This window comes from Neolamprologus brichardi, chromosome 8, assembly GCF_056152115.1.
Source record: "Neolamprologus brichardi isolate AB-2024 chromosome 8, ASM5615211v1, whole genome shotgun sequence".
Taxonomy (NCBI): domain Eukaryota; kingdom Metazoa; phylum Chordata; class Actinopteri; order Cichliformes; family Cichlidae; genus Neolamprologus; species Neolamprologus brichardi.
Window position 1 is genome coordinate 26,963,362 of NC_142111.1, and position 17,688 is coordinate 26,981,049.

The 17,688-nt window shown below is 47.1% G+C and overlaps 2 protein-coding genes across 4 annotated transcripts; one reads left to right on the top strand and one right to left on the bottom strand.

Moving 5' to 3' along the window:
• Positions 1 to 8,961: 8,961 nt before the first annotated feature.
• Positions 8,962 to 12,466, top strand: LOC118454365 (uncharacterized). Its single transcript, XM_035908808.2, has 4 exons — positions 8,962 to 9,243; positions 11,328 to 11,423; positions 11,585 to 11,638; positions 11,758 to 12,466. Exons 1-4 carry the CDS (start codon positions 9,181 to 9,183, stop codon positions 11,785 to 11,787), a joined length of 243 nt encoding a protein of 80 aa, XP_035764701.1. The 5' UTR covers positions 8,962 to 9,180; the 3' UTR covers positions 11,788 to 12,466.
• A 529-nt stretch (positions 12,467 to 12,995) lies between these two features.
• rpp30 (ribonuclease P/MRP 30 subunit) lies at positions 12,996 to 17,589 on the bottom strand. Of its 3 annotated transcripts, none has more exons than XM_087845001.1 (11): positions 17,301 to 17,589; positions 15,712 to 15,770; positions 15,410 to 15,532; positions 14,999 to 15,070; positions 14,710 to 14,799; positions 14,495 to 14,611; positions 14,384 to 14,413; positions 14,273 to 14,310; positions 13,976 to 14,055; positions 13,823 to 13,923; positions 12,996 to 13,219 (listed from the first exon to the last, which is right to left on the bottom strand). In XM_087845001.1, exons 1-11 carry the CDS (start codon positions 17,380 to 17,382, stop codon positions 13,133 to 13,135), a joined length of 879 nt encoding a protein of 292 aa, XP_087701127.1. In that variant the 5' UTR covers positions 17,383 to 17,589; the 3' UTR covers positions 12,996 to 13,132. The 3 variants fall into 3 exon arrangements, with proteins under 3 accessions (XP_087701127.1, XP_087701125.1, XP_087701126.1); XM_087845000.1 differs by having other exon boundaries at positions 12,998 to 13,219; positions 13,823 to 13,897; positions 17,301 to 17,585; XM_087844999.1 differs by having other exon boundaries at positions 13,823 to 13,897; positions 13,976 to 14,310.
• Positions 17,590 to 17,688: the final 99 nt, after the last annotated feature.

Here is a 17,688-nt window from a genome sequence, read left to right on the forward strand (position 1 = left end):
AAGCTCAGTCTCTCGGCGCTCCACTCTTCCAGGGCTCTCCAGGATTTTCCAGGACGCCTCTGAAGTGTTTTCCAGGTAAAGCGGCTGCAGGAGATGCAGCCAGACTGCGTGTGTGTGTGTGTGTCTGTGTGTGTGTGTGTGTGTGTCAGATTTACATAGTGAATCCCTTGCTGGGACATCCGAGGCCAACATCACATGACCTGAGAGCGACAGCGATGTTTCCTGAGGGACTCGGCCGTGTTTCTGTGTCACAGAGTCTGTTTGATTTCTCGCTCCTCGTGTCACAAACCTCCTCCTCCTCCTCTTCTTTGAATTTTTCTATCTGAACTCCTTTGTGTCACGCAGCTCCTTGTCCTGTCTCCTTCCTCCTGTTGCCTGAGAAGACGAGTTCGGGGTCAAAGGTGGTCCAATCAGGTTCAAGTTTATTGATCAGGTTTTCCTGATTGCAGTGATTGATTGAAGCTCCAGATTTACACTTTTTTATTCTTCTGAATCTTTTTTCCAGCTTCTCAGTCTGCTTGCAGTCCTGCTGCAGTATTACTGTCCCAGTACTGCAGTGAGGCTGGTGCACCTGGGCTCATTTGTGGAGCCACAGCTCCCCCTACAGGAGGTGAAGTGCAGCTCACAGACTGCTGCCCACTGTCACTCAGAGCAGCAGGATGTTTTTAATGCAGATGTTTAGTGAAACTCACGGACGGCGTTCAAGTTGGACGCTGCCGCCGTCAGCAGGAGGTCCCAGCTCCTCCTACATGTCCTACATCAACCATCTCGAGACGTTTGTAGGAGGACACGGACTGTTGATTTTTTTAACCCTTAAATTTTGTGCAGTTTTCTGTAAATTGTGGGTCACAAACTCTTAATTCATGTTTGTGCGACTCTTCCTGAAAGTGAAACTGTTACCAACACATGCCATCGGGCCAAAAATGCTCCCGTTCACAGCTTTGATGTCACAAACAGGAAGTACGATAAACACGGCGACGAAGCCACACAGGCACAGGGGAACATGACCGACAGGGAACACCCAACACCGAGACAAGACAGGAGAGGACACCGAGGAACTCAACAATCACGAAGAACTGAAGACTAATGAAGATCACTGCAGGACTAGAAATAACCATGAAGCTGAGAATCAGAGAACATTTTAAAATAAACAGAAACGAGAAACAGATCAGTACACTCACATTAACTGTAGCTGGAAAGCTGAGTTCAGTTTCTCTAGCCACACCCACCTGATATCTGCCACACCTGTTCAAAGACCTGCCTGACAAAGTGGAGCAGACCAGAAGATCCTCAAAAGTCGGACATCACACTGCGATCCAAGGAAGTTCAGGAACAACTGAGAAACAAAGCAGTTGAGATCTCTCAGTCTGGAGAAGATTGCAAAGCCATTTCTAAAGCTGTGACACTGCAGTGAACCAAGTGAGAGCAGATAGTGATGAACCTTGCCCGGAGGGCCGACCAAAATTACCGTTACATCTCATGAAACTAACAGAAGAACATCGTGCCAGCAGTAAAATATGTTGGTGGTAGTTTGATGGTCTGGAGCTCTTCTTCTGCCTGAACACTTGCTGTGGTAAATGGAGCCAAAACATCCTGAAGGAGTGTGTCCAACTACCTGCTAGTGACCTCAAGCTGAGCTCAGCAGCAGGTCTGAATGGCTTAAGGAAACCAAAATAAAGGCTTTGGAGTGGTCTAGTCAAAGTCCTGACCTGAATTCGATTGAGATGCTGTGGCATGGTTCATGCAATGTTGCTGAAATATAACAACGCTGTAAAGATGAGTGGGCCACAATTCCTCCACAGCTGGAAAAGACTCTAACAGTAATCACATTACCTGATTGCAGTTGTTGCAATATTAGTTTGGATTGGTTGGTTTGGATTTCTTCCCCTTAATAATAAACACCTTCATTTAGAAAGTGGACTAGAAAGAGAGAGCAGATTTCTCCTGTTTTGGCTTCCTGTTAAATCCAGAATTCAAAATCCTGCTCCTCACATACAAGGTCTTAAATAATCAGGCCCCATCTTATCTTAATGACCTTGTAGTACCATATCACCCTATTAGAGCACTTCGCTCTCGCTCTGCAGGCCTACTTGTTGTTCCTAGAGTATTTAAAAGTAGAATGGGAGGCAGAGCCTTCAGTTTTCAGGCCCCTCTTCTGTGGAACCAGCTTCCAGTTTGGATTCGGGAGACAGACACTATCTCTACTTTCAAGATTAGGCTTCAAACTTTCCTTTTTGCTAAAGCATATAGTTAGGGCTGGACCAGGTGACCCTGAATCCTCCCTTAGTGAGTTTTTCCTTTCCAGTCACCTTTCTCACTGCAATAGACGTAGGCTGCCGGGGATTCCCATGATGTACTGGGTGTTTCTTCTTCACTCACTATGTGTTAACAGACCTCTCTGCATTGAATCATATCTGTTATTAATCTCTGTCTCTCTTCCACAGCATGTCTTTATCCTGTCTTCCTTCTCTCACCCCAACCAATCACAGCAGATGGCCCCGCCCCTCCCTGAGCCTGGTTCTGCTGGAGGTTTCTTCCTGTTAAAAGGGAGTTTTTCCTTCCCACTGTCGCCAAAGTGCTGCTCATAGGGGGTCATATGATTGTTGGGTTTTTCTCTGTATCTATAAAGCGCCTTGAGGCGACTGTTGTTGTGATTTTTTGCTGTATAAATAAAACTGTATTTTGTGTTTTCTTGTGTTATCTTAAAAAGATGATTTTGTTCATCTGGACATTATGTCAGATTATAACAGATTTACCTGGATGATTGAACATACATCAAGATGCGTGTGTCATCTTTGCCTAACATTCAGATTTGTTTAATGACCTGAAATATTTAAGTGTGACACAAAAAAACAGGAAATTGGGGGCAAACACTTTTTCACAGTAGGAGGTACTTTTGAATGCACCGTCTGGGTCACCATCAGCTGTAGCTCTTCGGTGTGGGCGGGCCATCTGACCTCATCCCCAACTGATGACCTCACACTGTGCTTGGTTGGAGGTTAATCAATCACCTGGCTGTCAGGCCTGTCAGTCAAAAACCCAGAAGGCGTGTGTGTGCTTTCTTTTTTAGTGTGTACCGTCCAACCCTCTCCTGGAAACACCTGTCCACCTACCCTTTGACTGCAGAAGAACTGGTTAATGGAGGTACTGAACCCACTGTGTCAGTGTGTCTTAAGCTCACACTCTGCAATTTTTGGCCCATTTTGAGCCGATTTTTTAGTCGTGCGACCGTTTTCGGGATCGGCCCGAGTTTCGCCTTCATCGTGTAGTATACACGATAACACCTCACGACCAGCTCCCGATCATCAATCGCTCGGTCGTAAGAAAATCAACGTGAGGGCGTCACCGCAGCCTCTCACACAGATTTTTGTGTTATAAGCTTCATGTTATGGACGCACAGTTTGAGCGCTCAGGTCGCATCAGAGCATCGGGCCGTATAGTGTGAGACCTGCATCGTGACCTATGAACTTCTGACCCCTGCGAGTCAATCGTGCAGTTTGAGCAGGAGCTGAATAACACGACTGAAAAAAAAATCGCACAGTGTAGCCCAGCTTTAGGTGTGTATGTAAGGTCTGGTGTGAGGTTCAGGTTGATGCTGCAGTGATGAAATCTGTAAATGATTAATTTTGGCACATTGCTCAATACATGAGCACAGAAAGGAAGTGGCGAGAGGAGCGAAGCAGCTGCTGGTAGACCGAGCGGTCACCCGAGACTGCAAAACCAGGGGTGAACGAGACATCGATTCACTGATGCACAATTCAATTCAGTTTTATTTATACAGCACCAAATTACAACGACAGTCACCTCAAGGTGGCAGAACCAGGCTCAGGGAGGGGCGGGGCCATCTGCTGCGACCGGTTGTGGAGAGAGAAGGAAGAGATCCACACCACCAGGATACACAACAATGACATCGGGATGTCATTCAGGCTGGAGAAGTGTAGTCGAATGGTAACAAAGAGAGGAAGGTAGTCAGAACTGAGGGGATCGAACTACCAGAAGGCAACACTGCAGGCATTGAGGGCAGCTGCAAGTACCTGGGGATCCCGCAGGCGAATGGGAACCATGAAGAGGTCGCTATGAAAGCTGCAACCACCAAGTACCTGCAGAGGGTCAGGCAAGTCCTGAGGAGTCAGCTGAACGGTAAGAACAAGATCCGGGCCATCAACACCTACGCCCTGCCCGTGATCAGGTACCCTGCTGGGGTAATAAGCTGGCCAAAGGAGGAGATAGAAGCCACTGACATAAAGACAAGAAAGCTCCTGACCATGCATGGAGGGTTTCACCCCAAGTCCAGCACCCTGAGGCTGTACGCTAAGCTAAAGGGAGGAGGGACTGGTGAGTGTCAGCACCACAGTCCAGGATGAGACAACGAACATCCACGAATACTTCAGGAAGATGGCCCCAACTGACAGCGTGCTCAGTGAATACCTCAGGCAGCAGAAACCCAAGAAAGAGGAGGGAGACGAGGAACCATCATGGAAGGACAGGCCCCTGCACGGTATGTACCACCGGCAGATAGGTGGAGGTGGCTGATATCCAGAAATCCTACCAGTGGCTGGACTGAAAGTATATTGACCCATTGGCCCTGCTCTGTGTTGAACTGGGAGCCAGTGAATTTGGTCACATGTCTGCGTGCCTGTTAAGATTCTGGCGAATGAACTGAAGTCCATCGAACACAATGTGTCGGTGATCTCACGCGCTGGATATGAAAACATGGACGGAGACAGAAGGCAGCTCTGGTGACCTCACTGATGGATGTGAGTCAAAGGCAGAGATGTTCAACGTGAACACATTTCTGTGTCTGAGGTTTTGGACCAACAACAAATATTTGTCTCATCTGCTCTTAGAAAGTTTCATCCAGCAGTTACAGTGATCAGCTCAAAGGTTTGTGAGATCATCAGAGTGTCACCTACGGTCAGATGTGTTACGACAGTATGAAGGTTAGACAGGAACAGACTGACGCTCTCTGAATCTGAATAAAACAGCAGAATCAGACCAACTGTTGTTGATCTTTTGTCTATTTTCTCTGACGGTGATGATGGTGATGAAGAAGAACATGATGTAAAGTGTGTCTCGGCGCTGCTCTCGTATTCAGGACGTCTCTGCTCATGAACAATTCATCGACAACAGCGAGAACAAAGCAGCTGCAGAAGAAGAAGAGCGGCGTCTCCGCTCAGCAAAATAAAAGCCTCTAAAAGGCTTTAATGTCTCCTTTGATTTTTTTACTTCTGACATGGTTTCTGCCGGGACGTTTCCACGCCGACGGCAACAAGAAGAAACCCGAGCGAGGAACGTTTCACGCTGAGGAAAACTTCAGCTTCACAAACACGTTTAACTGTCAGCGAAGCCCCGCCGGCGGCGCCCACCAGGTAAGACCGCAGGAGGCCACACGCCTTCATCCTTACGACCACGAAGAAGATCAGAACGTCTGACAGACCGTGGAAGCTGAACGCAGGAAACATTCTCACCGACTCAGCGGCCAAACACGCAACACAAAACTTTATTCGTAAGCACAGTCGGAGCAGATCAAATGTGGACAAACTCGGAGGAGGCGGGTCATAAATGAGCTCATCGTCGATCCGCTCCAATTAATCAATCCTGCGCTGTCATTGGTAGTTTCTCTCTGAACCCGCCCACTTCACAAGCCCACTTCACTTCCTGCTCCAGGGTCAGATTGACTAATTGGGGAAAATGATCATGTGACTGCGACCTTTATTAGCGAACACAAGAGGGTCATGAACAAGTGGGCGGAGCTTCACTTGACTAGCCTGGGATTTGTGCATCAGCTTGATATTGATAACGGTAACACGGTGTGACATCATTTATAACGAGGTCCCGACCAATCAGCATACAGATGCTTGTGGCATGGATGCTCACGTGTGACACCGCAGGAATTTACGTCAGAGGAGAGAATGAGCGAACAGGAAGCAAACAGGAAGTGGGCGGGTCCACTGAAGGACCTCACTGACTCCAGATCAGAAACACACAAACAGCGAGAGACCGCCAGGTTCTGCTGAGGTTCTGCAGGTCCGAGCTGAAGACGAGCAAACTGCAGGTGGAGGTGAAGATGGAGGCTGTTTGTTTGGGCGGAGGAGGAGCTGCCGTGTGGTGTTTCGGGCCTTCGGGACAAAGATTTTCCGCTCAGAATACTTCAACATGAAGATGATGTGAAACAATTCAGGCGGAGCCGGCGAGGACGGAGGGACGACAGCGGGCCGGGGGAGCGGGAGGAGGTGGGAGGAGGCGTGGAGGGCCTGAGGGAGAATCTAAAACAGCGTTTAGCACTCGGCTGACCTTCACTCGCTCCTCGCACTCCTTCCTCTCTCCTTGTTCTTTCGCTCCGTTTGCTCTAAACAGCTTCCACTCGTTTAACCGAGCCTCGGGAGAGAGACGCCGTCTGCACGCCGCCCGTCTCACCATCAGCTGACCTCTGACCCCTGAAATCACAAAGAGCTTCCTGTAAAGGCTCATTCCACTGATTTCACTGCTGATACCTGCAGACAGCGAGCTGTGGATGAGAACACCTCCTGAACAGCTGTTTCCATCTCTGAGGATCACTCCTCCTCTTCCTCCTTTTCTTCTTCTTCACATCTAATTCATGCACTCACACCGAGCTGCAGATACCTGCAGCAACATACGAGCTATACGGTCTGTGATCCTCTTCATCGCTCTGCTCAGGTCAGGTGAGCAGTCTTCATCGCTGTATGGCAACGTCGGCGATCTTCTCGGCTGTTTCAAAATGAAGCTGCTGTTTCACATCACTGTGTGTCAGGCTGTCACTCACCGTTCTCTGGTTTCACTTTTTAAAACTCTGGTCTCGGTCTTTGAATGCATCACCTGAGCCTCACAGATTCTTCAGCCCAGCCAAACTCACCCGCGCTGCTCTGCCGCCACCTGCTGGACACTTTCAGCCTTACGCCGAGCAGCTTTTTAAAGCCGACACAGGAAGTGACGAGATCAGTTCTGTCCTCTGGTGTGTGCTTTCAGTGTTGGACTTTTATAGACCTGAAAATATTATTTCAATGCCGTAAAAAGAAGAAGGAGAGCCATCTCCCTGCAGTCAGGAAACATCAGCCCTCTTTTTACTCGAGCAGCTGAATTACTCGAGAGATAAAAACAGGAAAATAGAAATATCACAATTACCACATTATTAATATTATTATCACGGGTCATTAGCAGGCGATACAGATTGATTTTAAAAACCTTCACAAGCATCTGGTCTGCATGTAAATGTGGAGAAATGCATGAAAACACCGAAAGCACCATACTCAATAAACATGGAGTCAAACATTTACAGCTTTTAGTGAAAATCACAGTGACGACAGATAAACACTCAGTGTGTTTTACCAAAGAATAAATAATATTAAATACTGTCATTATAACTTTTTCATATTTTGTTACTACGTCCAAGCTGCCTGTTCTCTCTGCCTCCCTCCAGTCTGTTATTTCCTCCTGCTGTCTGCTGTTTATGTTTTATTCATGCACGATGTCATTGTATGACAGTAAAGGGCTATTCTATTCTATTCTATTCTATTCTATAAGAACGATGGCTCGAGAGATTAATTTATCCAACAATTGATTGAAAAGCATCAAAATGAAATATTAAAATGAACCAAAGTTGTTAGAATTTCATTTGGAACAATAAACATGACAATAAAGTCCAGTAGAAGCAGGAAGTATGACTGTAGTTGACTTTGAAGTAATGAAAGGTGTCATTAAATTTAAGCTGCACATCTGTAATGAAAGAGTCCGTGTGTGCCTCGGTGCACAGCACTGTCTGGAAGCACAGCCAGGTTCTAAAGGAAGAGTTTGGACCAGGGTCCATGTCATGGATGGAAAGGTTCGACGTCATTCTGCTTTTAAGGACGCATTTAAAGTGAACTGCTCTCTGCTAACCTGCTAGCTTTAACGAAAGGATCATTACAGTATTCGTAACACAGATTTTTTCTCATCTGAGAATTAAAGATTGCAACTTTCTGGACAATAGAAGTAAAAACAAAATGCACTAAACAATGTTTTCCTCTTCCTGTGAAAAGAAAATTTACACTGGAAAGATTGACAATCGTGGAGATGATTAGAATACCAAATATGTGACGTTTGAAAGTTTTCTCCAACTTTTCCTGCCTTTAAAAATGTTGCAGAAGAAGAATGCCTTAAAAGTGTCAGAGGGACCAGCAGCATACTGCAATATAATTGTAAATAATTAAATAGAGTTTATTTATGTATTTCAGGACTGCTGCTCGATGAACATGTTTGTAACTTAAAGACTGTTCAGTAAAAATAAATAAATAAATCTTTTCAATTCTCTTCAAACCTCGCGAGACAATCACCTCACCTTAATTGGATGGTCTGTCCACGTCACAGTATTTGAAATTGAGGCGATCCTAAAAATGTCAAATCAACACGCGAAACGTCAACAAGATTTAAAAAAACAAAGTTCCGCTTCAAAATAAAAGTAATGTGCCGTTTTATTTTTTTCTTCGTTTCTCTTTTTAACTTTGAATGATAAGCCTTTATGTTAAACTTACACATGTATGATTTTATTTGATTTAAGTTTGTGTTTCACGTTTGGCTGCTGTGATGCAGGAATGTGACAACTTTCAGGACTTTGGAGTTTATCTAAATGGAGTAAATATACACACTAAAATGTGTAATTATTATAAAAACACACTAAAAATGTAACATTTTCTTTTTAAAATTTCAAAATCAGATGACTTTTCTTCTTTTTAGGGTTCAAGAAGAAGAAGAATCATCATGTGTTCACACAACAGATTGTTATTTTGCAGCTCTCAGCGCAGAAGAGACACAGCCTTTTACACACGCGCGCGCGCGCGCACACACACACACACACACACACACACACACAGATATTTGAACATATTCAGACACACACACAAAAATAAGGCGGAAGCGAAACCGTCGGTGCTTTTATTGTGAAAAGCTGTTTTCGTGTCATACCGGAAGCGGTGGGCTCGATGCTGAGAGCTTCATGTTGCCGGTCAGCAGAAGGTCAGCCAACAGCAGCAACAGCAGCAGCAGCGGATAGCTGTCGGTCAGGTAGCACGAAGTTAACGATTGATCGGTTAATCGGCTCCGTTTGTGCTCTTTGGGCGGGAAACCGGCAGCTTCCGGTCAGTGTCTACCAAACTAATGCTAACAGGCTAACTATTAGCTGCTAGCATGCAGTGCGCGCACCCCATGAAGAAGAGAAGTCTGGAGGCGGAGCCGCGCAACTCCAAAGCGGTAAGACACCTGAGGAGGAGGAGCAGTTTATTAGGAGTAGCAGGGGTCATCAGAGTTCTTGGACATAAACAGTAATAACTTTATTTAAACAGTAACTGTTTACAGAGACACGAGCCAAACAAAAACCATAGAAGAAGAAACATCAGCGAAATAAGAGAACTACAAAATATAAAAACTACAAAGTGACATCAGTCCTGAGCCTCTTCAAGTACATCGAGTACATCTGCAGGAACATCTGCAGCTTCTCGGGTGCTTGGAGCTCTTATTTGAACCTTCAGATGTGGCTCCGTCAGACCTGTTCCTCTGATCTTCGTACCTCAGCCTTTCCTCCTCGTTCCCTTCATTAAGAACGGCTAAAGGTCCAAATCATCTCCCGCGTCCTGTGTCGGGTCTTCAGAACCCGTTCCTCTGCTGTGGAGATTTTAGGCCTCACACTTCCTCTTCTGTCCAGCTTCCTAAGAAGTTGAAGCGCACCACGCTGAGATAAGCAGAGCTTTCAGCTGACAGCTCTCTGGGAGTCGTACTTTCTCCCTCTCCCTTATCTTTCCTGCTTGGCTTTCATGTTTCTTGTATAGTCTTGCTTATTCTCTAACCCTCAGAGAGTCTCCCAGACTTGTTCTCTAAAACCTAAAGAAGAATTATGGATTTGATCAACTGGTCCCTTAATGAAATTGACACCCTATTGGAAGCCTGGGCTTGGGAGAGCCCGATTGTCCTGCAGAGACGTTTGCTGCCGGATACTCGATGGTCGGTTGCGTCGTGTGTCTGGCGACACTCGATGGAGGACAATGAACAACATCTACCAATTCAGAACCACGATAACAGTTCTGGCTGATTGGAGCTGGCTCAGCTTATCAAAGAACAAGAAGCGGCTACAGCTGTTCAAAATCCCACCAGGCTGTCCGACATGTTAGACGATGGGCCGGGCTGTGAGTAAGACTGTGTTTATTGAACGCAATATGGATACGATCTTGGAGAAGAACGGGAATTGAGAGACCTGGTGACCAGTGACGGACATTAGACCAACTGTAAAATTGAAGCAGTTTGTCTGCACTAACCAAAACAGCTCATGAAGATGCTCAAGGCACGAGCTGACGGGAATAACAAAACTCTCCTTTAGATAATACGACTGTTTGTTGTGACTCTCTCCCTCCTCATTCAAGGCCGCCCGCGTCGACCGAAGATTGTTGACTTTTGCTGAACCTTCTCTCGGCTGAACACAGAACACACACGCATGCACACACACACATGTGCACGTACACTGACACAGACCTTCATGGATTCATGAAACGGGAACGGTGACGTGTTTCTGTGACAGTAAATAACAGGTCAGAGGGGACATGAGACGCTGCATGTAGAGACTCTGTATGTGAAGTTAAGGTTTTAAAAACATGTTTCGCACAATCTTGTGTCGGTACAACTCTTTACTTGTGTTGGGAACATTTTGCTTTTTGCATAAAGTTGGCTGATCGCAGCACGTGAACATCTGCTTTGCAGGCTTGACGAGGAACAGCTGCAGCATGTCGGTCTGACACAGTCCTCGTTTATAAAGTGCGTTACAAACACCAACATCACGGCTAACAGCTGGATCTTCCTGTTTGAGTGCAGCCAGCCAAACAGCCACTTCCTGTTTACAGTTTATCCTGGTTTAACATGAACTCACTGCTGCAGCACCACAGTTTCCTCAGGTATAACAAACTAATGTGAGCCTGTTAGCCCGGCCAACCAACCACATGACGTCACGCTCCGTGCTGACAGAAGATGGCGCTGAACATGTTTTAACACTTGAAGCACTGATTTCTTAAAGTCACAGACAGAGTGACAGCTGTGGGAGTGTCTGAGAGCAGGTCTGTGGGGTAAAGGACACTCCGTGTCGGGTATGAAAACTGAGGGCTGACGGAGGCCACTCAGTGACTTCTTCATGACCTCTGTGGTGGCGTGCTGTACCTCTGGATTACCAAAACGCAAGTTTAGAAGGAAAGTGACACACCTGCTTAGCCCCACCCCGTCAGTGAGGTCACAGCTTCAGGTGAGGTCCTCAGGTGTGCTGATGGTGCTGATGTTGGGGTTTTTTTTTTTTTCAGAAGAGGCTCTGTTTGGAGGCGGAGCTCCAGATGTCCGACTGTCCAATGGAGACGTCGCAGAGCAGTCCTGCGACCAATCAGCAGCCGGATCACCAGGTGAGCTCGTCGAGCTTCCTCTGACAAGACACACGATGTCATTAAGATCTGAGGGTCAGAGGTCAGCTTCAGATAAACGTGGTGGAAAGTCCTCACCGTGCTCAGCTGGAGGACAGGTGTACAGGTGCTGTTGCTATGGTGACTTGTGTGTGTGTGTGCAGGTACGGCCCACACCTGTTCTGCTCTGCTGTCCGAGGTGTCTCAGAGGAGAACCGGTAAGACGCCGAACTCACGAAACAGTTAAGCCCCGCCCCCTGTGGAAGCGAGGCTTACAGAGTCGTCTCTGTGGCTCTGATTGGCTGAGAGCCTCAACGGTGTCTTTCTGCTTTTTCAGGGTCACTTCAACCACATCATGGGCCTCTGAAGCTCCACCCATTCTCCCGCAACCAGCCGTCCAATCACATTGATGCTTCAGGTGCTTCACTAAAATGGTGCTGCTGGAAGATGTCATCAAGGCCCCACCCCACCTTCACATCGTTGTCAAGGAAACGGTTTAACGTTTCCATCCAGTGATGCATTCAGGACCAGCAGTACTCCTCAGACTTAAGTTCTGAAATCTCTGATGTCCTTGTGTCCCTGAACACACCACTGAGTGTCAGCGTTTACCTGAGCTTTAAGCCCAGCCCCTCTCCTGTGTGATATGTGTGACAGTCCAATCAATGATCAATAACTGATTGACGTGGTGGTGCGTTCACTGTCTCCGTTTAAAGGGCTTTCACATGGTGAAGACTTGTGATGTGTTTACAGGAAAAATGCCAGTAGAATTTTTTTAAACTCCAGTATAGAACCGACTGAAAGGCTTAACGAGGTGTTAATGAGAGTTTACTGTAAGGGGAAGAAAAATTCATGTGGTTTTTCAAAATAAGAGTCTTCCTGTCTGTACATTTCTATTTTTCTGAGGCAGATTTGTATATTTTTTACTCTGAATTTGACTGAATGTAAAAGCAGCTCCCTATTTTTGATGACATCACTTCCGCTATCTGGGCTGACCAATCAGAGGCCAGCATTTGTACTGATTTCAGAATAAAAGCTTTGACTGTGAACAGCTTTGTTTCTTTTGACTAAACCAACAAACAAGCTGAAGCGAGGAGAACAGTGATGATGGCAGCTGGGGCGTTTCAGAGAGCACGGTGGCGCCTTTAATGGTCAACGACCTTTGACCTTCATCGTGCTGGAGAAGCGTTGATGCTCTTGATCTCAGCTGAACATCGTATGTTTGTCAGCCTGGCTACAGAGCTGAAGAGAAACCTGGGGTTCTTATTTTCTTCAATCAGTGATGAGTAGTAAGCTGTTCTGGCTTTGTGGAGGGCTTTCTTATAAAGCAACAAACTATTTCTCCAGGCTAAATGATGATCCTCTAAATTTGTGACACGCCATTTCCTCTCCAGCTTACGAGTCGTCGGCTTTAGGGTACGTGTTTGAGAATTATACCACGGAGTCAGGTACTTCTGATTAAATAGTAAATAAAAACCAGTGTCATCTGCATATAAATGGACTTTTTGTTTGAATTGTTGGGGAGCACAGAGGATGGAAGCAGAGGCCCTGCTGCAGAGAGACAAATGTGAATTCTTCAAACTGTTTATTAAACTGTCAGCAGAAACAAAAAAAACAAACAACAATTTGGGAAAAAAAAGGCAGGAGAAGAAACCGGAGTTGGCCCGCCCTCCTCCACTGTTTGCCCCACCCTCCACCGCTATTGGCCACGCCCCCTACACAACTGACAGTCCCCTCCTCCTCCGATGTCGGTCGTTCTCGTGGTTACGTTGGTTTGGCTCTCTTGGCTGCTGGAGGTTCACCTGTTCGGGTAGAAACACACCTGTCAGTTTATCTTCAGCACTGATGACACAACTTACAATCAGTACTCTGAAGCCCACTCGGTGGTACACACGACCCCACTCTGGTTCTGGTTATGTTGCTACACGCTGGAACAAGTTGCCGTCCAAAGAACACATCCTGGACACGTCCTCCTTTCTGACCACAGGAGGATCAAACTTTGAATAAAACAAACGTCTGTTTCCTGGAGCGACCAACTCAGGGCCGGGTCATTTCCTCTTATGCTGTTATTGAGGTTGTGCAGACGTGGCCGTTGATCACGTGACGTTCGGCCGTCCGTCAGTGTTGGACTGAAGCTTCAGTCACACGGGTTAGAGACGACTGTCTGTGGGGAAATGAGTATTCCTGACCGTGAGTCCCGCTGCAGCCGGCTCAGGTCACTTCTTCATGTTTAAATAAAGGTTCATGAAAAACTTCCAACCTGAACATCCAGCTGACATTCAGGACGGACGTGCAGCACATGTCTGATATCAGCCAGTTTCAATCATCACTTTATTCCACCGCCACTCAATCTCCACAGAGCACAAACATCTAACATCTGTAAAGAAAACCGGTCTTAAACCTACCGTCTGCTGAGCCCCATGGCGCCTCCTGCTGGCTCCTCGTGGTGTAGATGATTCCGCTGGCTGTCCTCCTGGTTTCTGACCACAAACAAACAAAGTGTTTCCTGAGAGGGTTCGTGCTCGCTCACAGGTGCAGCTGCAGCACCGGGGGCTCACCTGCGTGCAGCAGAGCGGCTCTGCAGGTGGACGAGACGGCTTCTTTGGCGTCTCCGTCTGACAAACCGAACAGCAGAGCTCTGAGGAGGAGCATCAGGACACAACACCACACGCAGTAACACACGCAGTAGTACTGCAGTAACACACGCAGTAGTACTGCAGTAACACACGCAGTAGTACTGCAGTAACACACACAGTAACATACGCAGTAACACACGCAGTAGTACTGCAGTAACACACACAGTAGTACTGCAGTAACACACACAGTAGTACTGCAGTAGTACTGATGAAGGATACAGGTTGGTGACATCATACGGTCCTCTGAGCTCGAGAGCCTGCAAACAGAAATAAGCGCACTGAGCTCGGCCACCAATCAATCAGCGATCAATACAGTCACCGATCACTGACCTTCTGAGCTGCACTGGACAGAATCACACTCTGAGAAAAAACACAAACAATTTAGTCACGTGACAGGAAGTCGAGTCGTTGGTACAGGAAGCATTGGAGAAACAGCGCCACCTTTCCCTTGCAGCTCTCCATCAGACTGACGGCGTTGGCGATGGTGTAGCGCCTCATGGTGGAGTCTCTGATGGCGGCAGAGTACGACACCTCAAACACCACACCTCTGTCTATGGCCTACACACACACACACACACACACACACACACACACACACATTAATAAACAGTCACGTGACGGTCGCAGTAATGATCTGGGTCACGATGCTCGCTCACCCCGTTGATCGGCGCTCTCTTGAAGAAGAAAGGAAGTTTCTCCGTCATCGGCACACAGATGATGTCGATGTCATAAACCATGCAGGCTGCCTGCACGCGCACACACACACACACACACACACACACAGGGTTACATTAAGTTACATTACAGCAGTGTTATTTTTACGCAGTGTTCAGGTGCAGCAGGAAAAGCCAGATTTGTTTTAAAAGTGTGCAAATAAAGCTGAAGAAGCAGAAAGTCCTGCAGTCAGTGAACGCAGCACAGTGTTTGCGTGTCAGTGAAGCTCACGTGGAAAAGTTTCTCTGAGGTTGGCTGGACAGCGAGCAGGTCGAAGCGACGGTACTCCGGAGCATTCGGCCTCTGAAAAAACACACACACACACACACACACACACACACACACACACACACACACACACACACCAACCCATGAATCAGGTTGTCCCCCTTCAGATTATCATCCTGTAACCATGGACACGGCTGATGTAATCTGGAATCTTCTGGAATCTCTTTAATTCAACTTTAGCAGAAACCACGGTTGCCTCTAAACACTCGAGTAATCCTGTAATCCAGATATTTAAAATGTACTTTACAGCTGACACAGGCCCCGCCCCCTCAGCAGCCTGCCTTACAGATTGATTATGAAGACGTGATCGATGAGTTCACAGGTTTATGAAACGTCGGAGTTTACAGAACTCACAAAGTGACTCGCGTCTGACATCACCACCGTCAGCCTGTTCAGCACTCTGATTGGACGAGATCGGCCCTGCACCACGGGCAGCTGATCGATCAGTTCGTTGATCGGAGTCGGGGTGGGGATCTCCTGCAGGAAGGAAGTGACACGGAGATTTACAAAATAAACATCTGAAGCTACGGATGCTTTTCGTTAAAAACTAGCCACAGATGTTTTATTGATTGATTGCTAATCAGACAGGTTCAACCTGAATATTAATTCCACGGTTTCTGTGCTGTTCCTGAACGCAGCGCAGCAGGTGCACTCACCTGTTTCTTCTTGGCTGTGGGCTCAAATACGTAGTTGAGGGCGATGGTGGAGAATCCGACTGCAGGAGGACAGAAACACACGTGTGAGGGCTGGAAGGTTTTCACCGTGCGATGCAACCCATCTGAGCAGGAGGCGGCTGATAATCACTGACAGCAAGAGGAACCTCTAAAACGACCCGTTTTTTGAATGGAGTCTGGTGTAAAGGCTGCTCACAGATTACATCTGCACCCTGGCTTACTTGATGCTGAGTCAGATTTCTTCGTTAAATCTTTTTCATTTTGTTTCAACTGAACTCGTAAAACCGTTAAAAATTGCAGATTTTTGAATGGAGTCTGGTTTGGCTGTTGTTTGTTGTTTTGGGTGTGAAGCTGATCATTGAAACTTGACTGACAGGATGTTTCACTAATAATAAAGTGACCGTGAGAGGCTGAAGACATCAAACCCTCCTCAGTGACAGGAGGAGGGCATCAGAGAGGAGGTGAGACTGTTTCAGGTGTTACTGAGAGATGAGAACAGTGAGGATGAGGACATTTACAGGAGGAACAGCACGAGAGCTCGAGGGGCGATCGTGGCTCAAGAGTTGGGAGTTCGTCTTGTAATCGGAAGGTTGCCGGTTCGAGCCCCGGCTCGGACAGTCTCGGTCGTTGTGTCCTTGGGCAAGATACTTCACCTACCGCCTACTGGTGATGGTCAGAAGGGCCGATGGCGTGATATGGCAGCCTCGCTTCTGTCAGCTGTGGCTACAACTGTAGCTGCCTCCACCAGTGAGTGAATGAATAGTGGAATTGTAAAGCGCTTTGAGGGCCCCGAAAAGCGCTATATAAATGCAATCCATTATTATTATTATTAGAGGAGGGTGAGGGCAGAGGTAAGGAGTGAATGTGTTGTTCACCAGATTTACACTGCAGGTAAAACTCCTCCCCCTACAGCCTTACCTGTAGGCAGCCTGCAGTCCACAGCCACACCCCTTCCCCACCTGTCACTTTCACTCACGACCAGGTTCAGAGACAAACGAGAAGACTCCACTCAGCCAGGTCTGCTGGACCAGCCGGCGAGCACCATCAGCAACGCTCAGTGAGAGACTGAGATTATCCATAACGCACCTGCCCGCTGCCATCTCCCTGTACACCTCATCTAACACACTGTGAACACTGTAACAGTTACAGCCTCACTATCTGCACACACAGAGGAACCAAGTCCGCAGGACAACAGCGCAGCTCAGTGTTAACACTTATATATTTACTGTGTGTAACTGTTTATGGAGCTGTTTGTTCTAAGCTGTATTATGTTACTTAGTTCAGTGTGTTACGGCTCTGCGACCACATAATTAAAATCATCAGTCTCTCGGGAATACGAGGGTACAGACTTTTGTTTACATTTCTGCAAACCGCGGACAAACCTTAAAATGACTGTTTTTTGAATGGAGTCTGGTGGAAAACTTCTTGCCTGCCCTTTTCCACCAGACTCTATTCAAAAAACAGTCGTTTTTAAAAGCCGCTGGCTTTTAAAAACGACTGTTGAGCAGCAGCAGGCTGAGCAGCAGCAGGCCGGCGCACACAGAGCGTTATCTGCGGCCGCGGACACTCACGATGAGCCGCCGTCTCCACGACGCTGCGCAAGTCGCTCCTGTCCGGGAGAAACGACACGTTCAGGTCCATAAACACAGCCATGATGCCTCCGTCCGCCGTTCCTCCACGTGTGCGCAGCCGCAGAGACTAAGTCCTCACGTCACAGCCGGAAGTAGCATTAAAGTCGTTTTTACCGCACCGTCTGAGGTGAAAATTGAATATGAAACCTTTATTTATTCAAACTGTGAAACACTGGAAATAAAGTTTAAACAGACAGTTACTGATGGATGTTCAGCCCTGTCAGAGCCACGCTTGTCCACAGTAACCACACTGACCCCAGTACAATAATAACATTCAAATAATGACGCAGCAAACAGTGACATCATATCCCAATTATGTTCATTATAT

Bases quoted from the DNA above. Each gene is read 5' to 3' on its own strand.
- LOC118454365 (XM_035908808.2), top strand. From the start codon at position 9,181: ATGCAGTGCGCGCACCCCATGAAGAAGAGAAGTCTGGAGGCGGAGCCG. The intron at 9,244-11,327 runs GTAAGACACCTG...TTTTTTTTTCAG, and splicing joins AGCCGCGCAACTCCAAAGCG to AAGAGGCTCTGTTTGGAGGC. The intron at 11,424-11,584 runs GTGAGCTCGTCG...GTGTGTGTGCAG, and splicing joins ATCAGCAGCCGGATCACCAG to GTACGGCCCACACCTGTTCT.
- rpp30 (XM_087844999.1), bottom strand. From the start codon at position 17,382: ATGGCTGTGTTTATGGACCTGAACGTGTCGTTTCTCCCGGACAGGAGC. The intron at 14,311-14,383 runs GTCAGTGATCGG...TTCTGTTTGCAG, and splicing joins TGTCCAGTGCAGCTCAGAAG to GCTCTCGAGCTCAGAGGACC. The intron at 13,898-13,975 runs GTGAGCCCCCGG...GTTTGTGGTCAG, and splicing joins AGCCGCTCTGCTGCACGCAG to AAACCAGGAGGACAGCCAGC.